The 27,507-nt window shown below is 38.9% G+C and overlaps 1 protein-coding gene across 2 annotated transcripts in view; it reads left to right on the forward strand.

Moving 5' to 3' along the window:
• The window catches only part of KIF4A (kinesin family member 4A), a 127,992-nt gene that overhangs the window by 35,933 nt on the left and 64,552 nt on the right, over window positions 1-27,507 (forward strand). For both annotated transcript variants that reach the window (XM_085006759.1, XM_003360353.5), the window contains exons 8-10: window positions 19,530-19,646; window positions 20,281-20,456; window positions 24,866-24,927. In XM_085006759.1, the coding sequence (XP_084862885.1) occupies window positions 19,530-19,646; window positions 20,281-20,456; window positions 24,866-24,927 (355 nt within the window). The remainder of the gene's footprint in view (window positions 1-19,529; window positions 19,647-20,280; window positions 20,457-24,865; window positions 24,928-27,507) is intronic.

Genomic DNA, 27,507 nt, shown 5'->3' on the forward strand with positions numbered 1-27,507 from the left:
TAACTAGATGTCCTGTATTTTTCTTTTGCTACATATGGTAACCCTATCTCAACATTATGCTTGTGAGATTCATCTATACTGTTGCATGTGGTTGTAGTTCATTCATTTTCATTACTGTACATATTCCATTGATGAATATACCGCAGTTTATTTATTCTTTTTACTTTGGATGGGCATTTGGGTAATTTCCAGTTTGGCACTATTATGAATAGTACTTATGTGAATGTTCTTATGCTTGTATTTTGATGAACATATGTACACAAATTCCCTCAGTCCTGAGTTCTGTAACTGCTACCCTATCTTCTTCCCTTTAGAGCTAAGCTCCTCAAAAATGTTTACGCTGCTTAGCAACTTACATGATTCACTCTTACCTTTTTTGTGAGATATAGCATACATATAGAAAATTGCATAAGTCACATATGTGGTTTATTAATAATGATAAAGAGAGTACTCATGTAGTTACACTTAGGTTGAAAAAAACAAGATATTTCTGGCATCCACATATACTCCTCCCCGGTCACGATCTCCTCCCTTCCCCCTAGAGGCAGCCACTCCAGACTAGTTTTAGTAATTCCTTTGCTTTCCTTGATAGTAGTGCCACCTGCATTTTGTTTACTTTTAAGCTTTATAGAAATGGATTCATACTGTTTGTAATCTTTTGTGTCTTACATCTTCCATTCGACATTGTGTGTGAAAGTTTCATCTATGTTGCCTATAGCTGTAGTTCTTTTATTTCCATTTCAGTATAGTTTTCCATTGTATGACTCTACTGTTCTCTCTACCATTGACGGATATTTCAGTTGTTTCCAGTTTTTGCCTATTATCAACAATGCCTTTATGAACATTCTTATTCATGTATCCAAATGCATATGTGTAAGAATTTTCTAGATTATATACCTTGAAGTAGAATCACTGGGTCAGGATATATATACATTCAACTGTCTTCCAAAGTGTTTCAGTGTATGTGAATCCTTGCTCAACTTTCTCCATGTAGTTATAGTCCACATGTTTTGTCAGAATTTTAAATAGTTGCCAATCCAGTGGATATAAGATGATAAAAATTCATTGTGGTTTTAATTTTTCTTACCTGGATGACTAGTTGATCACCTTTTCATGTGTTTATTAGCCATGTATATTTTCTTTTCTATAAAATGCCTATTCTAGGAGTTCCCGTCGTGGCGCAGAGGAAATGAATCCGACTGGGAACCATGAGGTTGCGGGTTCGATCCCTGACCTCGCTCAGTGGGTTAAGGATCCAGCGTTGCCGTGAGCTGTGGTGTAGGTCACAGACGAAGCTCGGATCTGGCATTGCTGTGGCTCTAGCGTAGGCCAGTGGCTACAGCTCCGATTAGACCCCTAGCCTGGGAACCTCCATATGCCGTGGGCGCAGCCCTAAAAAGGAAAAAAGACAAAAAAAAATAATGCCTACTCTAGTCTTGCCTGTTTTTTATTGTGTCTGTTCCTTACTGATTTGAAAAGTAGTTCTCAGAGTTCCCGTCGTGGCGCAGTGGTTAACGAATCTGACTAGGAACCATGAGGTTGTGGGTTCGGTCCCTGCCCTTGCTCAGTGGGTTAATGATCTGGCGTTGCCGTGAGCTGTGGTGTAGGTTGCAGACGCAGCTCGGATCCCGCATAGCTATGGCTCTGGCGTAGGCCAGTGGCTACAGCTCCAATTCGACCCCTAGCCTGGGAACCTCCATATGCGGGGGGAACGGCCCAAGGAATAGCAAAAAGACAAAAAAAAAAAAAGTAGTTCTCTATATACTATAGATTCTAATCACTGTTCAGTTATGTTTATTTCAAACCTCCCTACCCCCAAATGTTTTGCAAGTATCTTCTCCTTCATCTCTGGCTTGTCTTTTCACTCTCTTTTAATTTCTGATTATTTTATGTCTTGTTTAAGAAATCCTTAAATACCCCAAAATATTCTTGAAGATACCCTGCTGAATTATCTAATCAAAGCTTCACAATTTGGCCTTCACATGTAAGTCTTTATTTCCCCTGGAACTATTTTTGTAAAGATTTTTATTTTTTCCATTATAGCTCTTTTACAGTGTTCTGTCAATTTTCTACTGTACACCAACATGATCCAGTCACACATACATATATACTTTCTTATTCTCACATTATCCTCCATCATTTTCCATCGTAAGTGACTAGATATAGTTCCCAGTGCTATTCAGCAGGATCTCTTTGCTTATCCATTCCAAAGGCAATAGTTTGCATCTATTAACCCCAGATTCCCAGTCCATCCCACTTCCTCCCCCTCCCCCTTGGCAACCACAAGTCTGTTCTCCAAGTCCCTGAGTTTCTTTTCTGTGGAAATGTTTATTTGTGCCATATATTAAATTCCAGATATAAGTGATAGCATATGGTGTCTGTCTTTCTCTTTCTGACTTCACTTAGTATGAGAGTCTGGTTCCATCCATGTTGCTGCAAATGGCATTATTTTGTTCTTTTTTGTGCCTGAGTAGTATTCCATTGTGTATATATACCACATCTTCATCCATTCATCAGCCGGCCATTTGGGTTGTTTCCATGTCTTGGCTACTGGGAATAGTGCTACAATGAACATGCAGATGCATGTGTCTTTTTCAAGGAAAGTTATCTGGATAAATGCCAAAGAGTGGGATTGCAGGGTCATATGGTAGTTCTATATTTAGTTTTCTGTATTTAGGTACCCCCATACTGTTTTCCATAGTGGCTGTACCAATTTACATTCCCACCAACAGTGCAGGAGGGTTCCCTTTTCTCCACACCCTCTCCAGCATTTGTTATTTGTGGACTTACTAATGATGGCCATTCTGACTGGTGTGATGCGGTACCTCATAGTAGTTTTGATTTGTATTTCTCTAATAATCAGTGATGTTGAGTATTTTTTCATGTGCTTGTTGGCCATCTGTATATCTTCCTTGGAGAAATGTCTGTTCAGGTCTTTTGCCCATTTTTCAATTGGATTGTTGGCTTTTTTGCTGTTGAGTTGCCCAAGTTGTTTGTATATTTTAGAGGTTAAGCCCTTGTCAGTTGCATTGTTTGAAACTATTTTCTCTCATTCTGTAAATTGTCTTCTTTTTATGGTTTCCTTTACTGTGCAAAACTTGTCAGTTTGATTAGGTCCCCTTGGTTTATTTTTGCTGTAATTTCTGTTGCCTTGGGAGACTGACCCTAGAAAACTTTTTTTTTTTTTTTTTGTCTTTTTTTTTTTTGGCTATTTCTTGGGCCGTTCCCGCGGCATATGGAGGTTCCCAGGCTAGGGGTCGAATTGGAGCTGTAGCTGCCGGCCTATGCCAGAGCCACAGCAACGCAGGATCTGAGCCACGTCTGCAACCTACACCACAGCTTACGGCAACACCGGATCGTTAACCCACTGAGCAAGGTCAGGGACTGAACCCGCAACCTCATGGCTCCTAGTCAGATTCATTAACCACTGTGCCACGACGAGAACTCCTGAGAAAACATTTGTAAGGTCGATGTCAGAGAATGTTTTGCCCGTGTTCTCTTCTAGGAGTTTGATGGTGTCTTGTCTTACATTTAAGTCTTTCAGCCATTTTGAGCTTATTTTTGTGCATGGTGTGAGGGTGTGTTCCAGTTTCATTGATTTACATGTGGCTGTCCAGTTTTCCCAGCACCACTTGCTGAAAAGACGGTCTTTTTCCCATTTTATGCTCTTGCCTCCTTTGTCAAAGATTAGTTGACTGTTGGTGTCTGGGCTTATTTCCGGGTCTCTATTCTGTTCCATTGGTCTGTATGTCTGATTTGGTACCAGTACCACACTGTCTTGATGACTGTAGCTTTGTAATACTGTGTGAAGTCTGGGAGAGTTATGCCTCCTGCTTGGTTTTTGTTCCTCAGGATTGCTTTGGCAATTGTGGGTCTTTTGTGGTTCCATATAAATTTTTGGATTGTTTGTTCTAGTTCTGTGAACAATGTCGTGGGTAGTTTGATATGGATTGCATTGCATCTGTAGATTGCATTGTGTAGTATGGCCATTTTTACAGTATTAATTTTTCCAACCCAGGAGCATGGAATATCTTTCCATTTCTTTACATCCTCTTTAATGTCCTTGATTAATGTTTTATAGTTCTCAGCATGTAAGTTTTTCACCTCCTTGGTCAGGTTTATTCCCGGGTATTTGATTTTTTGGGGTACAATTTTAAAAGGTATTTTATTTTTGTGTTCCTTTTCTAATATCTCATTGTTAGTATACAGAAGTGCAACTGGTTTCTGAATGTCAATCTTGTATCCTGCAACTTTGCTGAATTCGTTGATCAGTTGGAATAGTTTTTGGGTGGAGTCCTTAGGGTTTTCTATATATAGTATCATGCCATCTGCATAGAGTGACAATTTTACCTCTTCTCTACCAATTTGGATACCTTTTATTTCTTTTGATTGTCTGATTGCTGTGGCTAGGACTTCCAATACTATGTTAATAGAAGTAATGGGAGTGGGCATCCTTGTCTTGTTCCAGATTTTAGTGGGAAGACTTCCCACTAAAATCTGGAACTGTTTGCTGTACATAGAATGATATAGGAGTTCAATTTTGTTTTTCCATGTAAATACCTATTTGTCCTGGCACTATTTATTGAAAAGTCCATCCTTTCCACACTGATAAGCAGTGCCACTTCTGCCATATACTAAGTGCCCAAATATGCCTTTATCTGTTTCTGGGCATTCTATTCCATTAAATCAAATTATGTCTTCCAAATCTATATGTAAATCTATGTATATCTCATCATTTATTTAGGACTTCTTTAATATTTCTCAATTATTTTCCTTGTAGGTATCTTGTGCACGTTTTGTTCTATTCTTGGGTAATTTGTATTTTGACTCTATTAGAAGCTACATATTAAAATCTTTTTGGTAAAGTATAATATACAAACAGAAAATTGCATATATCATGAGTGAATAGCTCACTGAAATTTCATAAATTGAACAAACCTGTAACCAGCATAAATAGAATCCTTTAAAATTTTATATTCTAACTTTGTTTTGGCATACAGAAATAAAATTTATTTTTTAATATTGATTTTCTTTCTAGGAACCTGATTCACTCTCTTAGTAGTCTTTTACCCACCTTGGTAAAGCCATTATGTTAAAGATCACCAGTGCTATCTTAATTACCAAAACAAATTGTTTCTTTTCACTGTCCATCTTACCTGACTTCTCTTTGGCACTAATACTTTAACATACCCTTCTTGAAACTCCTCTGGTCTGTAAATCCTCACTCTCCCAGTTCTTTTCCTAAATCAAACTATTCCTTTTCAGTCTCTTTTGCTTTTTCTTCTTTCTATTCCTAATAATGTGCTAATTATTGGACTCAGCGTGATTTCCTTGACTAGGAATAAGTACCCATCACCTGCTGTTAGTTTTTCCTTAGCATTATTGTGGAGACTCGCCCACTTCCAGTCTGTTCCAGTTGCCTCTGCAAAGTCCATGCCTTCACCCTGCACACCTTCTCAGGAGCCTCCTAACACTTTGGCTCCTAGGAGTCATTCCTTCTAAATACCATAGCTATGTTAATCTCTTTAAAATACCACTTGAACATGGCACCTCCCTGATTAGAAACTGGTGGTACCTCACTACTTGTAGGATAAAGTCTAAAAGCCACAGCTAGGTCTTCCAGACCCCTTGTACCAGGTCCCATCCTACTTCCTCAGCTGTCCTTCACAGCTTCCCTGCCCACACTGTCACTTCAGCTACATGGCCTCCACAACATGCCCTGCTAATTCTGGTTTTTGTGTGCTTTCATCCACAGCTGTCTTCTTTTTTCTCTCAGAATGTAGCTGTTCTCCCCATCCTCCATCAAACTATCATCGTCTTTCCAAGTCCAACTTAAGTCTTGAGGTTTTCTTTTTTCTCCTTTTTTTCCTCCTTTTTAAAAAAGACTTTATTTTTTAGAGAAGTTTTAGATAGACAGCAAAACCAAGATGAAGGTACAGAAATTTTCCATATATTCTCTGCCCTACCCCCACCCCCACACATAGCCTCCTACACTATCAACATTCCTTACCAGAGTGATAGAATTGTTATCTCAACATCTACAATTTCCCTTCTAGTGCAGTCTTGGTGTTGTACAGTCTATGGGTTTGGACAAATGTATAACAATGTGTATCCACCATTACAGTATCATACAGAGTATTTCCACTGCCTTAGAAATCCCCTGTGCTTTGCCTCTTTCATGCCTTCCTACCCCATTCCTCCATCCCTTGGAAACCACTAATCTTTTTATTGTCTTTTCCAGAATGTCATATAGTGTGAAGACTTCATTTTTTAACAAATTTTTATTATAGTTGATTTACAACATTCCTTTAACTTCTGTTGTACAGCAGAGTAACCCAGTCATGCATATATGTACATTCTTTTTTTTTTCATACTATCTTCCATCATGTTCTATCTCAAGAGATCAGACATTGTTCCCTGTGCTATACAGTAGGATCCCATTGCTTACCCATTCCAAGTGTAACAGTTTGCATCTACCAACCCCAAATGCCCCATCAATCCCACTCACTCCCCTCTCCCCCTTGGCAGCCACAAGTCTGCTCTCCATGTCCGTGATGTTTCTGTTTTATAGGTAGGATCATTGGTGTCATACTTTAGATTCCACATACACGTGATATCATACGGTATTTGTCTTTCTCTTTGACTTACTTCACTTAGTGTAAGAATCTCTAGTTGCATCCATGCTGCTGCAAATGATGTTATTTTGTCCTTTTTATGGCTGAGTAGTGTTCTATTGTATATATGTATGTCAGATTTTGTAACCATTTTGTCTTCTAATGTACCTTTTCTCCTTCAATGTTCTATAGTACCAGGGGGCTATCTTGTCATTTTCTGGCCCCTCTGTATTTCCCACTTCCCCACAAACTACAGGGATCCAGCCATAGCAGTATACTCATTGTTTCCCAAACAGTACTGTTGTTTCAGATCTCTGCACCATTGTACTTATATATTCTCTGCTGGGTTTTTTCTTTCTCCACCACCTGGAAACCTGATTCCACAAGCTCCCCTGTTCCTCTGGGGTTTTTTTGTTTGTTTGTTTGATTTTTAGGGCTGCACACGTGGCATATTGAGGTTCTCAGGCTAGGGGTCTAATCAGAGGCGCAGCTGCCAACCTTCGGCACAGCCACAGCATCAAGGGATCCGAACCGCATATGCAACCTACACCACAGCTTGTGTCAACTCCGGATCCTCAATCCACTGAGTGAGGCCAGGGATCCAACACCGAAACCTCATGATTCCTAGTCGGATTTGTTTCTGCTGCGCCACAATGGGAACTCCTCCTCCAGTATTTTTAATCTTTCCCTCTCTACTAGCTTTCCCCCCTCAGCGTAGAAGCATACCAATGTGTTTCTCCAATTTTAAAATGAACAAATTCTTCATCCTCCTCATACTTCTGTTCTTTTCCCTTTTCCTTTCACTCTGCATTTTTGGCAGCCCTCCATCCTCATCCCATTGAATCTCTCCCTGCCAAGATCACCCAATGACCTGAATAACTGAATCCATTAGGCTCTTCAGTCTTCCTCTTACTTGGTGACTCCACTGTGTCTGACACTCTTCCTCTTCTTCTGGTCTGTCTCATTCCTCCCTTGGATCTGTGACACTACCCTCTCCTGGCTTTCCCCTTACTTTTCTGAGAGTTCTTTCTCAGGCTCCTCTTCTTCCACTTACCCATATTCGAAACATACCCCAGGTTCTATCCTGGGATTTTTTTCTTTCTCTTCTCACTGTTCAAGCCTATCACCTTGCCACCTCTGCACCACTGTGAGTGATCTCGGTCACTTAGATGCTGATAGTTCCTACCCATATGCTGCTGATCCCAAACCTCTATCTCCAGCCCATATCTCACATCTACATTTCAGCCTATTAAATAGATAGTTGCCTGTGGGCATCTCGTGAATGTTCCACAGGTACCTCCCATTCCACATATCTAAAACTGAACTCCCCATCCCTTCCTGTTGAAGTTGCCCTTCCATTACCTATATTCAGCAATGCCAACATCTCCCAGTCACCCAAGCTAGAAACCAGGGCATCATCCCATACTCTTCCTTCACTCTGGCTCCTCCCAATCCTATCAGTCACCAAGTCCTGTCAGCTTTACTTTCTCATCTCTCAAGTGCCTTTCTTTCTTCTAACCCTGCTACCACTACCTTAGTTCAGGCCTTCCATCATTAGCATAGAGCTTTCCAACTGGGTTCCCTACCTTCAGTCAGTCACCCTTTCTAGTTAACTACCAACCAGCAGCCAGGATGTTCTTCCTAAACTGGATATCCCTGCTTAGAGCTCTGCCCTCACTTTGTACCATGCTGCTTAGCATGGCTTTTGTGCTCTCTCCCTGCCTGCCTGGCTAGCTCCCCCTCTCTCCAGCCTTTCACCGCAATCTTGGCCATACTAAGTGTGCCAAGTTCTCTCTCATCTGTACATCTTTGTACATCCTACTCCCTCTGCCAGAAGTGCCTTCCCTCTGTCTTCACGTGGCTAGTTCTATTTCGCCCTTTAAGACTCAGCTCCAATTTCGTTCCCTCGAACCACCTCCCATTCCTCTGACTCCCACCTCCAGTTCCTCTGACTCCCACCTCCCATACCTAGTGCTTAGCTCTTTTCTACACTAACACTACCCCAACTCTGCACTACAGTCATTTCCTTGCCTGGCTGGTCCCAGGAGACAGCAAGTCAATCAAAAGTGGGTTGGAATCTAACATACGGCACAAATGAACCTTTCCACAGAAAATTGTGGAGTTGGAGAATAGACTTGTGGTTGCCAAGGCGGAGGGGAAGAGAGCAAGATGGATTGGGAGCTTGGGGTTAATAGATGCAAACTATTGCCTTTGGAATGGATTAGCAATGAGATCCTGCTGTGTAGCACTGGGAACTATGTCTAGTCACTTAGGATGGAGCCTGATAATGTGAGAAAAAGAATGTATATGTGTATGTGTGACTGGGTCACATTGCTGTACAGTAGAAATTTGACAGAACACTGCAAACCAGCTATGATGGAAGAAAAATCATTATATATATATATATATATATAATGGGAATCATTATATATATATAATGGGAATCATTATATATATATTATATATATATTTATATTTATATATATGGGAACTATGTCTTATTGGTCTTTGAACTCCTAAGACCTGGCATAGTGCCTGACATGTATGTCATTGTAGGCCCTCATTGAATGCCTGAGTTTGTCCCTTTCGTTCTGACTGTTAATTCCTACTAATATTTCAATTCACAGTTCAGATATCACCTACCTATGAAACCTCTACTTTGGGTCAAGGTCTTTCTATTAGTTGGTGTTCCCATAATGTTTTTTCCTAACATTTTATTATGGAAATTTTCAAAGATACAATAAAGTTGGAAGATTTTATAGGAACATTCCTATAGATAGTATCTGGATTCTACCATTAACATTTTACTATATTTGCTATATTACATATCTGTCCATTTATCTACTCATTAATCCACGTTCTTATTTCTAAAGTAAATTGCACACATTAGTGTACTTCTTCCCAAATTTTTAGCTTACATGTTATTAACTGGAGTTTAATGTTTGTATAGATTTTTTAAATGTAAGTTTTATAATGAAAAGTGCAAGTTTTAAGTGTATTTTAGCCAAATATTGATAAATGCATTTACCTGAAAGCCTGTAAGCCAAAGCCTTATCATGATATAGATTACCTCCCTTCCCAATCAGTTGTCACCCTACCAAGTCTCACAGTATTCTCCCTTTTCATTGCAATTATTTATTTGTCTTTTTTTCTCATTAAACTTTGAGTTTGTTGAGGGTAGAGAACAGTTTGTATTTTCTTGCCACCTGTGCCAAATACTATGCCTGGCACACAATAGGTGTTCTATAACTGTTGGCTGGCCAGATAAATTTAATATCTGCCTTATTCCTGGAATATGAGCACATGTTGTATCCATTTCCTTTTTCATCTCCCACATCCAAAAGGTCTCTTGGTCATGTCATTTTTATGTCTTAAACACCTTTGAGGGGAGTTCCCATCATGACTCAGCAGGAAGGAATCTGACTAGTATCCACGAGGACGCGGGTTCGATCCCTGTTCTTGCTCAGTGGGTTAGGGATCCGGCTTTGCCATGAGCCGTGGTGTAGGTAACAGATGAGGCTCAGATCCTGCATTACTGAGGCTGTGGTGTAGGCCAGCAGCTGTAGCTCTGATTTGACCCCTAGCCTGGGAACCTTCATATGCCTCAGGTGCGGCCCTATGAAGACAAACACAAAAAACAAAAAAAACTTTGTCTTCTATCTCCTTCATTCCTCTCCCATTGTGCCAGTCCTTAGAGAGCTCTCAGTTGAACTGTTAAAATATCCTCCTAAATGGTTTCTTAAACACCAATTGTTTTACTCCCAAATCTACCTTCCAAATGACTACCAAAGTAATATTTCTAAAATCTAAATTTGATCATGTTTACTCTCTTTCAAACTCTTCATTTGTGTCCATCATGTACAACACATGTTTTTAATCTGCCTTTCTTTTAAAGCAGAGGAACTCTTTTTTTTTTTAATTTTTATTTTTTGTCTTTTTGCCATTTTTAAGGCCGCTCCCACGGCATGTGGAGGTTCCCAGGCTAGGGGTCGAATCGGAGCTGTAGCCGCTGGCCTACACCCAGAGCCACAGCAACTCAGGATCCGAGCCGCGTCTGCGACCCACACCACAGCTCACGACAACGCTGGATCCTTAACCCACTGAGCAAGGCCAGGGATCGAACCCACAACCTCATGGTTCCTAGTCGGATTCGTTAACCACTGAGCCACGACAGAAACTCCAGAGGAACTCTTTTTAAAATGAACTGTTTAAATAAATTCTAACAGTTGAAATAAGTTAAAAAACAGATTGTAAATTCACATAAATTTATAAGTTCAAATTTATAACACTGAGTAGGTCAGTCTTCAAACTATAGGAGTGTTATAGCTATTTTTATGATCATAATTTCTTTATATTTACTTTCATATCCAAATTTTTTGTGGTAGAAAATACATCCAACAAAGGAGTTGTATCTAGAATATAGGGAAAACACTCAAAACTCAATAGTAAAAAATAATTCAACTAGAACATGAGCAAAAGACATGAACAAATATTTCACTGAAGAGGATATAGAGATGACAATAAGCACATGAAAAGATGTTCACCATCCTTAGTCATAAATGAAATACAGAAGAAAACCACGAGGATACCTCTGATTACCTCTCAGAATAGCTAAAAGAAAAAAATAGTGACAACACCAAATGCCGACAAGAATGTGGTAAATTTGAATTTCTCATACATTGCACTATTGGACATTAATTCCAGAGAAAGTGTATGGTCACCCAAAAACCTATACATGAATGTTCATAGCTGCTCTATTTGTAATAACCCAAAACTGGAACAACTCAAATGTCCACCAACAGGTAAATGAATGGTTAAACAAGCTGTGGGACATCCATGCTGTTCACTGCTACTCAGCAGTAAAAAGGAATGAACTATTCAACAGCTTGGATGGATTATTATTATGCTGAGCAAAAAAGAAAAGGCCAGTTTCAAAATGTTACGCACTGTATATACCATTTATACATTCTTGAAATAGCAAAATTATAGGGGAGAAAAATTAGTGATTGCCAGGGCTTGGCGGATAGAAGGTGAAGAGGCAGATGTGCCTGTAAAGGGTAGCTCAGTTCTCTGTCTTGATTTTGGTGATAATTACATGAAGTTATACATATGATAAAAGTTGCACAGAACTGCATATACACACACGGAGTACATGTAAAAACTGGTGAAATCTGAATAAGACAAAGTTTAATTTTCTGGTTTTGATATCTTACTGTGGTTATGGGAGATTGTTACCATTGGAGGAGGCTGGGTGAATGGTGCATAAGACCTTCCTGTACATTTTTTTTCTTGGGCAGCTGCCTGTGACTCTATAACTACTTTTGAAATAAAAAGGATTTTTTAATGCAGTATAATGAAAAGTAATTTTTTCTCTTTCCCCAAATCCCTAGTCTATGTTTTTGGACATTATCTCCTTCTATACAAGTAGAAGCATAATATATACTCTGTTTATTTTTTCCATTAAATTATTTATTTATTTAGTCTTTTTAATGCCACACCCATGGCATATGGAAGTTCCTAGGCTAGGGGTCAAATTGGAGCTGCAGCTGCCGGTCTATGCCACAGCCACAGCAATGCCAGATCCGAGTTGCATCTGTGACCTACGCCACAGATTGTGGCAACCCTGGATCCTTAACCCACTGAGGGAGGCCAGGGATCTAACCCACATCCTCATGGATACTAGTCAGGTTCTTAACCAGCTGAGCCATAGTGGGAACTCCTCCCTAAATGATTTATGTTAGATATATATCAGCATATATATCTCTACTGTGTTCTTTTTTGAGTCCATATAGTGTATAGATATACCATTGTATTTATTATACCATTCTCCTATTGATGTACATTTAGGTTGATTCCAGACTTTTGCTGTTACATACTAGGCTCCAGTGAACGTTCTTAATTCTTAATATATGACATGTTGGGGATTCTAGATGACAGCTACAATTTTATTTAAGGTTTTGTATCAATTTTTTTCCTATAATTTATTCTGGTCATACATTATCAGGATAATCCTGATTCATACTGTATATAATTGTGACTTATAAAAATTTTAACAGCTCATTTTACAATTTCAGAATTGTCTTCACCTGTTAAACTGATCTAGGAGCTTCAATGAGAAGTGGTAGGATGTTTGTAAATTCAAAGTTGGATTACTAACAATATCTTTCCTAATTTATGTTATGTAATAACTATAAATGTCTAACAAGACACAAAGCTTACAAGAAGCGCTGAAACCATCTCTCTCTTTTTTTTTAAGGGCCATTGGCTAAGTGCTTCATATGTACTATTGATTTAATCTTTTTCCAGCTTTATTGAGATATAGAGCATATGTTAAGTTTAAAGTGTATAACGTGATGATTTGGTACCTGTATATATTGTGAAATGATTACTGCAATAAGGTTAGTTAACACCTCCACCCCTTCACATGGTTACCATTTGTGTGTGTATGGTGATAACATAAAATTTAGTTTCTTAGAACAGAGTAGTGTTTACTAGAGGGGAAGGAGGCAGGGAAGGGTGAAATGGGTAAAAAGGATCAACTGTATAATGATGGATGGAAACTAAAATTTTGGTGGTGAGAAAATTGTGCAATATAGAAGTAAAAATATAATGTTGTACACATGAAACATAATGTTATAAACTAATGTTAATCTCAATAAAAAATTTTATTAAGATTTACTCTCTTAACCATCAAGTACATAATACAGTACTGTTGATTACAGTCACCATATTGTACATAAGAATCCCCAGAACTTATTCATCTAATAACTTAAAGATGGTATCCTTTTTTTTTTCTTTTTTTTTTTTTTTTTTTGTCTTTTTGCCTTTTTGCCTTTTCTAGGGCCACTCCCGCGGCATATGGAGGTTCCCAGGCTAGGGGTCTAATCAGAGCTGTAGCTGCTGGCCTATGCCACAGCCACAGCAATGCAGGATCTGAGCCTCGTCTGTGACCTCTACCACAGCTCAAGGCAACGCTGGATCCTTAACCCACTGAGCAAGGCCAGGGATCGAACCTGTGTCCCCATGGATACTAGTCGGATTCATTAACCACTGAGCCACGACGGGAACTCCCGAAGATTGTATCCTTTGACCAACATCTTCCCATTTCCCCTACCCCTCAGCCTCTGGCAGTGACCCTTCTGCTCTCTTTCTATGATTTCAGCTTTTTTTTTTAGATTCCACATATAGGGTGAGAACATACAGTATGTGTCTTTCTCCTGATTTATTTCACCCAGCATGATGTCCTCAGGGTCCATCCATGTTACAGAAGGCAGGATTTTCTTTTTTATGGAATAATATTCCTGTGTGGGTGTGTACCACATTTTCTTTATTCATCCATCAATCCCTTAGTGGATACTTAGATTATGAAGCCATCTTTAATAGCATGTCATCTCAACATGTTGAGTTCCATATTTGCTTGGTACCACATAATGACTATGATGCATTGATAAGCCCATGAATTGAGTAACTGCCTCTGTCTAGTGTTTCAGTACAAGCTCATGTGCTATAGTGGTATAATTATTTGTACAGTTTTCCATGAATGTGCATGTGAGCTGGGGAAAAAGTCTAGTGCAAAGCCACAATGTTAAATTATGCATTTGCAAAAAAATTAAACATATGTACAAATAATAGGTATTTTCAAAGACTGCAGAAAAATTAATTAGCCTTGCTGCACAAGATAATATGTCAGCAGACTCCAGTATGTTCAGATTTGCTTTATAGCACATTGGAATGAGCCATTTAAATGCAATTGTTAAAATTTAAAATATTTATTTATTTATTTGGCTCTACCCATGGCATGCAGAAATTCCTGGACCAGGGACTGAACCTGCACCACTGCAGTAACCAGAACCATTGTAGTGGTAACCTTAATTTGCCATAAGGAAACTCCTAAAATAATTTTAAATAGTGGTGATGGTTGCACAACAATGTGAATGTATTTAATGCCATTGAACTATACATACTATGCATTTTAAAGTGGTTGAAGTGGTACATTTTATGGTGTATATATTCTACCACAATAAAAATAATTTTTAAAACAAAATCCAAATTACAGTTGCAGAAACTCTAAAGCATTTCTGTGGTTCCCTAAAGTATCCCTAAGGTTCTGAGGAACACAGCTTGAAAACTACTGTCCTACAGCATAAACACAAATACCTGAGCGTGACATGTCATGCTCTTTATGATCTGTCCCTCACTGTCTTCTGGCCTTTGTCTATCTCATAACTTGCATTGTATTCATATTGACCTACCTATAATTCCACTATCAAAATGTATAATGCATCTTTCACAAATGTGCATTGACATATGTTATTTCTCTGCCTGGAGTGCCCTTACATTCTTCTTTTCTACTCTTCTCTCCTCCATCAGCATTGTCCTTCCTGGTCATCCTTTGCAATTCAGCTCAAATTTTCAATGCCTACTCCCTCCTATGAGAACTCATTTTTACTATACTTACCTCTTCCTTTAACATTATATTTGCAATCATCTGTTTGTTGATGTGTCTATTCCCCTTTAGATTATGAACTCCTCGAGATTGTGACGTATTCATCTTTGTGTCTCTAATACCTAGCACAGTGCCTAGAATATTGTATATATTTACTAAATGATGAAAAGGACTTGGATGTGTGGGAAAGAGGAAGAGTCCAGGATGTTTCACATTGCTGTTTGTTGGCTGACTGGTTAGATGATGAGACAAAGAAAAGGAACAGTTCTGGAAGTGAAATAGATTTGCACAGAAAGGTGAATTCTATGTTCAGTTCTGGGTTATGCAATGCCATGTGGGCACAGCCCACTGGAGGTTATTCACTGGGCAGCTGAAATATGGTTTTGGACAACAGGAAAGAGGTCTGGTTTGGAGATGCATATTGAGGGAGTCATTAACACAGGTATTTATTGGAACTCTAGTCAAGGATGAGATAACCCAAGGAGAGTATATATAGTATGTGTGTGTGCATGGAGAATGGGGGACACATGGGTAGTCACATGGCTCTGGAGGAGAGACTTAAGAGTTCAAGATTTCAGAGTCCCCGTTGTGGCACACTGGAAACGAATCCGACTAGGAACCATGAGGTTGCGGGTTCGATCCCTGGCCTCGCTCAGTGGGTTAAGGATCCAGCCTTGCCGTGAGTTGTGGTGTGGGTTGCAGATGCGGCTAGGATCTGGTGTGGCTGTGGCTGTGGTGTAGGCTGGCAGCTGTAGCTCTGATTCGACCCCGAGCCTAGGAACCTCCATGTGCCGTGGGTGTGGGCCTAAAAAGCAAAAAAAAAAAAAAAAAGTTCAAGTTTTCTTTAGATACATTTTCCGCCACTCCTGTCTCTTCAGCCCCAGCCTTCTCCTCATTCCAAGGTATCTGGTGCCTCTAAGTGAGCAAATTAGCTCATGTCCATAGAGCCTAGAGGTTAAGATCATGGACTTTGGAGCAAGACTGCCTCCATTTGAATCCTGACTCTACCACTTATTAGCTATATGACCTAAGGCAAGTTACGTAATCTCTTTGTGCCTCAGCTCACGTGTCTGTAAATACAGGGATAATCATACTTTATGCAAACTTTATAGTTCCTAGTGAAGTAATATGTGTTAAGTTTCTAGAGCAGTATCTGGCTTATAGTAAACACCATATAAACTTAGCTGTTATTATTACTCTCATCATCATTGTCCCTCTGCAGGCACTTTAGATTGAGGCTCCTCCATCTTGCTGAGTCATTTATTGCTTCTCTACCTGTATGCTGAAAACACATTGAAACCTCTTGCCTACTGGTATTTCCTCTCCTATGCTCTAAGATCTTGTGGTTAGTACTTTTAAAATTCCTTTTAGTGCTATCTTAGGAGAGAAAGAAATGCGGTGGTCAGTCTCCTATGTTTGAACAGAGCTTCCTATAATGCTCTCTGTGTTCTTTTTGTATATGAGGTTATTTGTTAACATTGATTCCTTTGAAGCTACATCAATTTTTTATTGGAATAATATATGACTAGATAATTATAATTTTATTTTTCGAAAACCTTTCATTATCCCCCCCTCTTTTTGTCTTTTTAGGGCCACCCTTGTGGCATACAGAGGTTCCCAGGCTAGGGGTCTAATCAGAGCTGTAGCTGCTGACCTATGCCGCAGCCACAGCAACATCAGATCCAAGCCTCGTCTGTGACCTACACCACAGCTCATGGCAACACTGGATCCTTAACCCATTGACTGAGGCCAGGGATCGAACCTGCATCCTCATGGATGCTAGTCAGATTCGTTTCTGCTGAGCCATGATGAGAACTCCTACTTTTTCCCCTTTAGACTTTCTATACCCAGAAACTTATCTTTTTTTCCCTGAATTTTGGAAATCTGTTTTCTTAACATCCAGTGTATTGATGTCTGACCATGTGGCTTGCTCCCCTACAACCAGATTCTCATCATTTTACTTATATAATCAGTTCTTCCATGTGTGTCAGCTTGAAGGCCAAAGCAGTCATTTCCTTCTTTACTTGCAGTATCTTTTGAGTAAAGAAATTGTCATCAGAGGAGATAAGGAATTTATCAGGTGCTCTGCTTTCAGCATCATGTAACTTAGCAAATATCTAGATTATCTAAGCTTCTCTACCTATTAATAATAACTTACATTTAGGTAGTGCTTTATAGATCACATTTGATTTCTATCATAGCCTCATAAGGTAAGATATGTATTATACCTGTTTTATGGATAAAGGAAAGTTTTGGTGGCTTTGTCCAAGGTCATACACATTGGTTAAGTGGCAGAGGCAGTTTGAACTAAGGTTCTGTCTCCTAATCAAGTTCTTTTTCACTCTTTCTCCTCTCACTATTGCCCAATGTCCTGTAATAAGCAAAATTGTTCCTATTTGAGAGCTGCTTCATTTCTGTCCTAGCTTGTTTTTCTCCCGTTACCAATATACCCTTTTATTCTAGTTGTGAGATTCGTTGTAATGTACTTCCATATACGTGTGAGGTTATATTTCCCTTTTTAAGTTAAAAATCTCTTCTTTGTTATTTGTTGCCCTTGTGAACAAATACCCAAAACTGTTGAGTAGTATTCTTGATCCTCTCCTCACTTGATCTGTTCTCATTCTTTTAGAGAGAAGAAGCTCAAGTCTTAGTTTTTTTTTTTGTTTTTTTTTTTTTTGTCTTTTGTCTTTTGTCCTTTTAGGGCCATACCCGCGGCATATGGAAGTTCCCAGGCTAGGGGCTGAATTGGAGCTATAGCTGCCGGCCTACGCCAGAGCCATAGCAGCACCAGATCCGAGCCATGTCTGTGACCTACACCACAGCTTACAGCAACGCCGGATCCTTAACCCACTGAGCAAGGCCGGGGATCAAACCCGCAACTTCATGGTTCCTAGTTGCATTTGTTTCTGCTGCGCCACGACAGGATTTCCCATTCTTAGAATTTTATATGAACAGTTTTCTTTTTTTTTTTTTTTTTTTTTTTTTGTCTTTTTGTTATTTCTTGGGCCACTCCCGCGGCATATGGAGGTTCCCAGGCTAGGAGTCCAGTCAGAGCTGTAGCTGCTGGCCTACACCACAGCCACAGCAACGCCGGATCGTTAACCCACTGAGCAAGGCCAGGGACCGAACCCGCAACTTCATGGTTCCCTAGTCGGATTCGTTAACCACTGTGCCACGACGGGAACTCCTATATGAACAGTTTTCTCCTCAGTCAGAACTTGTATTAGGTCTCTGCAAACATGTTCTTCCCAGTCTTTATGATGTATATACTCCATCTATGTCAAGAATTTATCATTTTAATCTCATGCAACAGGAAATCAAGTGCTGTTTTGTGATGAGTGTTTGGGAAAGTATAATGGAAATGATTGACCATAGGGTCCAGAATAGATAGTTTAAAGCACAGGAAAGATGATCTACTGGGAGTATTTTGAAAGTGTCAGTAAATTTGTAGCCACAATAAGGGTGAAGAACAGGATCTATGAAAGAAATGGAAGGTTAGTAAGATGCAGTCAGAGAGGAATTTTGGAGTTTAGGATTTTGTGGATAGAATTGTTTCAGGTAAAGTATGGCTAAATAAGTTAAAGGTAGAGTAGTGCTAACAATAATGATGCCATTTATGTGTCATTTAACTTTATTTTGTGTAAAGTATTTTATTTCCCTACAACAACCTAATAAGGTAGGTAGATTTGCCTTATTTTATAGTGGAACTTTGTGCAACTCATACAGCTAGTCAGTGATAGAGCCAGGATTAGAACTTAGGTCTATCTGATACCAATGCCCATGCACTTAACCATTACACTATATACACTTTCCATGATAAACATAACCATAAGAGGGTCAGAGGCTTTTAAGGGACCTCAGAGATTATTACAGTATTTGAAGAGTAAAACTTGCAATTTAAGAATTAGAAAAGAATCTTTATATAAAGCAATAAGAGGAAAGGTATTGCAATACGGTATAATAGAAAGAGCATAGGATTTGACCACAGTCCTAAAATGGAACCTGAGGCCTACTACTTGCCATCTGTTTGACCCCTGAGAAATCATTTAAATTTTGGGCTAGTTTCCTTATCAGTAAGCTGAAAATGGTAATAAAAATAATGATGATAATAATAAAGAATAGCTGTTAATCTAATTTCACAGCATTAATTTAAATGTTGTGATAATGTTATAAAAAGTAAATAAATATACAGATGTTTGTTGTCATGGCAATGGTTATCTGTCTGTCTGCTTTGTTTCTTTGGGAAGTGGCAAGAAGTGCCAATAGATTCAATTGTGCACTCACCTTTGTCCTTTGAACTTAAAGAGGCATTCTCAGAAAAGTGAACAGGATTGAGATTAAGAAGTTTCCTTACGTTTGCTGACTTAACATTTCTATGGGGTCTTTATTTCTTTTGCCTTTCTCAGGAAAAGTGTAAGTATATGTTAGATGCTTTACCAAGTGATTTAAATTTTGTTTCCTGCTATTAGGTATTAATATTAACCGAGGCCTCTTATGCTTGGGAAATGTAATCAGTGCTCTTGGAGATGACAAAAAGGGTGGCTTTGTGCCCTACAGAGATTCCAAGTTGACTCGACTGCTTCAAGGTAAAAGCCAAAAGCGCCTCTAAAAAATAAAAGAAAGTAATTCAGAATGATAGTGCTGAGAAAGCAAAGATGGAACAGGTAAAAGGCCAGATTTTTGGACTATCGTATATAGAACTGTCTAATTGATAAACTGGAGAGAGAAACCTGTTGGCAAGCAGGCTTCTAAAGTAATGGAAAAAATGTCTTCATATATGACTTTGAGAGCCAAGAAATCTTTAGAATGCCAACTATTCTTAGTACTTTGTACCTGAAAATGAACTTGGTTACTGTTTTATTAGTGCTGATAAAGCAAAATTCCCTAAAGAGTTAAAATCTACCTAGAGGGGGCATCCAAAGAATGTTTAATCCTAATAGTGGCTCCTATCTTACTTGGGCCAGGCTCCAACTGTTTTAACACATTTGACTGCTGCAGTCACAGTCTCTATTAAGAACGAGGACACATGCCATAGGATTCTAAATTCTATCATTTTACACAACAAAGATCTTAGTGTTCTTATATTGAAACAATAGGAAATTTGTAGATACTTAAGAATTTTTTTCTTCCAGCTCTGAGCTTGAAGTCACCAACCCAAATGGATATCTTTGCTTGCATCGTACATGTTTGATTTCATTTCCTTCCATTATTCTTTTTCAGATTCTCTAGGAGGTAATAGCCACACTCTTATGATAGCCTGTGTGAGTCCTGCTGACTCCAATCTAGAGGAAACATTAAATACTCTTCGCTATGCTGACAGAGCAAGAAAAATCAAGAACAAACCTGTTATTAATATTGATCCTCAGACAGCTGAACTTAATCATCTGAAGCAACAGGTAGAAGGGGCTTAATATTTGATGGGAAAAATTTCAAGTATGTGAGTAGAATGATAGTGCTTCTACTTCTCAGCTTCTCCTCTATCAGAAGTTTAAAGATGTTGGTTAAGAATTATGTTAGTTTGGAGAAATCTTAAAGTAACTCCTTTTAACATGTTTTTGGGTCATTTTTAAGATTGGAGGGTGGTATTGGAGATTTCACTGATAAAGAAGTGAGCAGTGAGAGAGGTGAGACAGGAGAGGTAGGCAGGAGTCAGATCTTGAAGGTCTTTATATGACTTATTAAAAAAATTTGGAATTCAACCTTAAAGCTGTAGGAGCCATTGAAAGATTTTTTATAATCTTTTTAAAAAAAATTATTATTGAAAGATTTTTAAGTAAGAAGGTGACATTGTATGTTTTAGGGAGATTATTCCAGCAAGTATAGAGGAAATGGATTAGAGTTGGGCATAACTAGAAGTAGGAAAGTAAATCAGGCTGTTATAATAACTCAGGTGAGAACCATGGCCTGAACTAAAGACAGTGGCGATAGAGATAAAGGGAAGGAGACAAATTAGAAGCAAAAAACGGAGTTCATGTTGTGGCTCAGCGGTAACCAACCCAGCTACTGTTCATGAGGATATGGGTTCGAACCTCGGCCTCTCTCAGTGGGTTAAGAATCAGGCATTGCCACAAGCTGTGGTGTAGATTGCAGACACGGCTTGGATCCTGTGTTGCTGTGGCTATGGTGTAGCTGGCACCTGCAGCTCCTATATGACCCCTAGCCTGCTAACTTCCATATGTCACAGATATGGCCCTAAAAAGCAAAATAAAATAAAATAAAGCAAAAAACAAGGAGGTAGAATATATAGGGCTTACAAATGTGGTAACACATTTGTGGAAGGATAGGTGGGGAGAATCAAAGTTGCTTCCCAGGTATCTTGCTTGGACAACTGAATAAATGGTGGTAACAATCATTGGGTCAGGGAATACAGAAGGAAAAACAGGATCAAGTAGGGATTGGAAATGATGAACTTCAGTTTGGGACATTTTAAACTTGAAAGGCTTGGGGGACATCTAAGTAGAGTTACTTAAACATGGCTGTGTATACAGGTTTAATGCAGAGAGGTTTGAGCTTAAGATACAAATTTGAGAGTCATCAGCATTTAGATGGCATCTAAAGTTATGGAATGGTTGAGATCAGAGTGCCTCGCGCATTAAAGGCATTACTCAATATTTGCTGAATGAGCAAATTGCCAAGAAGAGAGAAGAAGGCTAGACAGAACTCAGGGGTTACAGCAGCATTTAGGAATGGGGAAAAGAGAGACGAAGAAGAAGCACACAGGTAGGAAGAAAATCAGCGGTGTCAGGTAAGGGAAGAAAGTTTCAAGGAGGGATGTCAAAAGCAAGGTGGCAACATTGATAATTTATACTTTTAAAAAATGGTATGGCTGTTGTGTGGAATTGGCTTATTGTAGAACAAAGGTAGACTCATGGAGCCCACTTAATAAGTTCCTGCAGTGATCCAGGAGAGAGAGAAATGATGGCTTAGGTTTAGGTCCATAGTGGTGGTGATAGAAAGAAGTGACCAGTGAATTAGATAAGGGGGCAAGGATATGACACCCAGCTTTCTGGCATGTGAAACTCCATATTCACTGATCTTGAATGCACTGGAGAAGGACCAGGTTTGGGATAGCAGACAATTAAGTAGAAATATGAAGTAAATAGTTGAATATAAAGATTCCAAATTCAAAAAAACTAAGGGGATCTAATAATGGTAATACTTAGCTCCCTGGGCTGATTTGAGGATTAAATGAAATATTATATCTAAACCGTCTTGCATGGTATCTGACTCCAGGGGCTAGACTCAGGCCTCAGAGAAGCTCCCTTCCTTTCAGATTTCCTATCTCACATTGACATTTATGTAGTGATTATGGTTCAAAATATACTTTTATATTCATTATTTTTTTTTTTGTCTTTTGTCTTTTTTTTTTTTTGTTGTTGTTGTTATTGTTGCTATTTCTTGGGCCGCTCCCGCGGCATATGGAGATTCCCAGGCTAGGGGTTGAATCGGAGCTGTAGCCACCGGCCTACGCCAGAGCCACAGCAACTCGGGATCCGAGCCGCGTCTGCAACCTACACCACAGCTCACGGCAACGCCGGATCGTTAACCCACTGAGCAAGGCCAGGGACTGAACCCGCAACCTCATGGTTCCTAGTCGGATTCGTTAACCACTGCGCCACGACGGGAACTCCTATATTCATTATTTAATCTCATCATAATAAGCCAGTGCATAGAGCAGATATCTTTATTCCCACTTTAAGACACTGGGGTCTATGATGATTGCTGTACACCTATAAATGTAATAAAATTTATTAAGTAATCTTAAAATTTTTTTTAAATAAAAAAAAAGACACTGTGGTCTAAGAAATGAATGTAGGTGGTTCAGGGCAGACTGACAGAAGAACCAGGTCTCCTGATATCCTGCCCTTGACTTTACCCACTATCTCTCCAAGATGGAGCAGTAGTAGCTTGTTAAGGGACTGTGAAAGCTCTCTGCAGTGGGATACTAACTCTGATAAGCCTTACTTGCAGGTTGCAAGGGAGAGAGAGCTGGATTGGAGGGAACAGCATCCCTTTACCAGCAGTTTCTTCACTGGTGGCCAGCAAATCCCCCGTAAGCTTTCTGCCTGAAGCCCTCCTAGTCATAAAATGGAGATAAAATACCAGTTTCTCCCTATCAAACAGGCTTGTTCTCTGTAAATGATTTGGAAATCTATGAGCATCAAATGAAATCACATGTGTAGTCATGCTTTGGAAATAATGATGTGAAAATAAATGTAAAATACTAGTGTTATTGCATTAAAAAAAGTTCTAAATTCAGAAAGATCTGCGTTTGAGATAAATTTGGGAGTCTCCAGTTTAAAGATGGTAATTGAAACCATAGGCAGAGATGAGACTTTAAGGAGAGAATACAAAGTGAGAAGACTGATACTGAGCTTTGAGGATCTTTATCATTTAAAGGACAATTGGAGCAAAAACAGACTAAGAAAGAGAACTGGAAGATCAGCTTGAAGAATAGAAGGAAAGGCAGGAAACTGTGGTGTCTGATAAGCCAGATGCTACCAAACAGTCAAATAAAATGAAGACTGAAAAATGCCCATGGAATGTAGTGACATGCAGATCATTGATGACCTTGGCAAGAGTTATTTTAGTGGAATGTTGTGGGCACAAATCATTGGAATAGGTTAAGGACCAAGTGAGAGAAGAGCAAAAGGAAATGAAGGCAGTGGGGGTAGACTCTTCTCTCAAACTTTGTAAAGGAGAGAAATTGGACAAAAGAGATAGGAAATGGGATTGGGAAAGGTGCTTTTGTTTTGTTTTAAGATGGAAGAGACTTGAATATATTTTAATCTTAATAGTAAGGATCTTGTAAAAAAGGAAGAAGTTGAAGATATAGAAGAGAGAAGGGATAGCAAATAGAGTAAGATTTCTCAGGAGGCAAGAAGAGTTGGGAGCCAAAGCACAAGCAGAACAGCTCCTCTTTTGTCGTAGGAGGAAATGGAGAGGATGACTGCATGTCATGAAGCCTCCTTTGGACTGTTTTGGGATTTCATCAAATTTGCTTCTTCGCAGAACCCTAAAGGACTTAACTATACCTGATGACCTAGCATCTTCTGTCTTGTATTATTTCCTACTTTTCCAAGCCTTAGTCTTGTCTTCATCAACTAGATTGTAAACTTGAGAATAAACCACCAGAGTTTTTGTATTCCCCCCACACTGCTTAGCCCAGTGCTAAGTCTGATTGGGAAAAAAAAATAGATGTTCAATAAAAACTCATGAAGGTGCTTAGATAAAAGGGATGACTCATCTTCTAAGAACTAGTTATTCATGTAATGTTGATTGTCCTTTTATCACTGAATCATCAGCCCTATTGCTTACTGTAAAACATAAGCTATGCCTTAGATTTCATAGGTATCAAAGCAAAATTACCCTACTGCTAATATGGTAATTTTGCTGATAAGGGGTAAGTAATTTTTTTAAGTCTTAGTAGATTTTGTTTTAATTAACTTTATTTTCTTTGGATAAATATCATGTGTTTTAATATGTACAAAAATTTTATAAACCTAGTTATACATTACCAAAAAGGACATCTTACCTTTTTTAAAAATTTTTATTCGCGTATAGTTGACTTACAATGTTGTTATTAGTTTCAGGTGTACAGCAAAGCGAATCATAAATATGTATCTATTCTTTATTCCCATATAGGTTATTACAGAATATTGAGTTCATTTCTCTGTACTACACAGCAGGTCCTTGCCAGTTATCTGCTTTATACACAGTAGTGTGTAAAGGTCAATCCCATCCCCCCAATTTTGGATCAGTAGTTTTTGGTTAGTAAATAGCTATTTTTCTTTGCCTTTCTTAGGTACAACAGCTACAGGTCTTGTTGCTACAAGCCCATGGAGGTACCCTGCCTGGATCTATAAAGTAAGAGTCAGACTAATTTTAAATGTATATTCTAGCAGAGCCTCTTTCTTCTTATGATTGTCTTCCCCCTGATATTCTAAAGTTTCTGGTAGCACTTGGTGTCAAGGTAGGGATCTTAACAAACATCCTATCTATTTAGGAGTGTGGGTTCTGGCCTTAGAAGTTCATTAATTAGAATTCTACTATGAGGAAAAACTGTCTCTCTCTTCCCCCACCATTTATTTATTTTATTATGTATTTATATTCATATAGACTCATGGGTATTTCTTTTATTTTATGCATTAACATCCAGAACTATCATTATTTGTTTTATTACCCAAATTGTTTCTGCTTTGTCCACTAGGAGCTCCTTCAGGGTGGCTCTTATGTTCTTTAACACGCCATCGAGTGTTTAAGCACTTTCACCAGATGTTCCACACTCATCTTATATTTTTCCCTGCCCCAGTTCTGGAAGCAATCATATGTCCAAGGAGCCCTGGTTTTTGCTTTTTTTGTTTTTAAATTGGAAAATGGTATTTAGGAACCAGATCTGGGCATTAAGTGTGCTCATTGTTATTGGGATGTCACTACTTCTAGGTTTTCTCAATGAGTAGAGCTAGGAAATATCTGTATGTATAGTAACTCACACATATACTCGTATCTGTATTTTTATATCTATCTATATATGTATTAAAAACCATGATTTTAGACTGACACTTCTGATTCCAGTCCAGCATTATAGGGTTTATTTTCATCTTCCCACTCTCTTTATAACTTCTTTCTCCAACAGTGAAAAAACAGCTCTCATTATCTACATTCTATTTACTTGTTTAGTTCTAGCATACACATAAAATAATTTCAGAATTGCTAGTCCATACCCCTGTGAGAAACACTTTTAGAAACTTTGGAATTCCCATTATGGCACAGTGGGCTAAGGATCCAGCATTCTTGCAGCTGTGGCATAGGTTGCAGCTCAGGCTCAGATTTGATCCCTGGCCTGGCAAAAAAGAAAACAAAGGGAAAAAACTAGATTACAGCATGTATGTACAGTTCTTTTTGTCTTTAGGCTTAGAGTATCCAGGCAAGATACTGTTTCCCTAAGTTATTGTTTGTATTCCACTTTGAGTGCTCCCTACATCTTTCTTGGTTGGTTTTAATTATTTGTTGATAATTTGGGTAGGTGAAGGCTATGTGAAACATTGTGATAGTCTGAGATTCAGAGTTATACAAAAAGATATCTTCAGAACAGAGAAATGAAAATCAAAACCACAATGAGATATCACCATACACCTGTCAAGATGGCTATTATAAAAAAATAAAATAAAAAAAAAACCAGAAAATAACAAATGTTGGTGAGGATGTGAGGAAAACCTGGAAAAGTTAGAACCTGTGTGCCCTGTTAGAGGGATTATAAAATGGTATAACTGCTATGGGAAACAATATGGAGTTTCCTTAAAAAAAATTAAAAATAGAGCTACCATATGATCCAGCAGTCCTACCTTTGGGTATATATGCAAAAGAATTGAAAACAAGGTCTCAAAAAGATATTTGCATACCCATGTTCATAACAGCACTATTCATAATAGTTAAGGAAGTGGAAGCTACAGAAATGTCCATCAGTGGATGAATGGATAAATAAAATGTGGTATATAAATACAATACATACATACAAGGGACTATTATTCAGCCTTAAACGGGAAGGAAATTGTATTACATGTTACAACATGAATGAAACTTGAGGACAATATGTTAAGTAAAATAAGTGAAATAAGTTGAAAAAGACAAATACTGTATGATTCTACTTATATGAAGAATTTAAGGAGTTCCCGTCGTGGCTCAGTGGTTAACGAATCCGACTAGGAACCATGAGGTTACAGGTTCGATCCCTGGCCTCGCTCAGTGGGTTAAGGATCCAGCATTGCCCTGAGTTGTGGTGTAGGTCACAGAGGTGGCTTGGATCCCACGTTGCTGTGGCTGTGGCGTAGGCCGGTGGCTATAGCTCCAATTAGACCCCTAGCCTGGGAACCTCCATATGTTGCAGGTGCGGCCCTAGAAAATACAAAAAAAAAGAAAAAAAAGAATTAAAAATACTCAAATTCAAGCATTCCCTTCGTGGTTCAGTGGTTAACGAACCCGACTAGGATCCATGAGGTTGTGGGTTCAATCCCTGAGCTTGCTCAGTGGGTTAAGGATCCAGCATTGCCGTGAGCTATAGCATAGGTCACAGACGTGGCTCGGATCCTGCATTGCTTTGGCTGTGGTGTAGGCTGGCAGCTGTAGCTCCAATTCGACCCCTAGCCTGGGAACCTCCATATGCCGCGGGCATGGCCCTAAAAAGCAAAAATTAATTAATTAATTAATTAAAATAAAGATACTCAAATATATAGAAATGGTTAAGATGGTAAATTTCATATTATGCTTTTCACCACTATATGTATTTTTGTTTTATGGCTGCACCTGTGGCAGATGGAACTTCCCAGGCCAGTAATTGAATCCGAACTGCATCTAAGACCTACGCCACAGCTGCAGCAACACCAGATCCTTTAACCCACTACACTGGACCAGGGTCCAAACCTGTACCTCTACAGTGACCTAAGCCAA

This window comes from Sus scrofa, chromosome X (genome assembly GCF_054392235.1).
Source record: "Sus scrofa isolate SSC_HxYL_T2T_F1_AM1 chromosome X, Sscrofa_HxYL_maternal_Yorkshire_Landrace_v2.0, whole genome shotgun sequence".
NCBI classification, from domain to species: Eukaryota; Metazoa; Chordata; class Mammalia; order Artiodactyla; family Suidae; genus Sus; species Sus scrofa.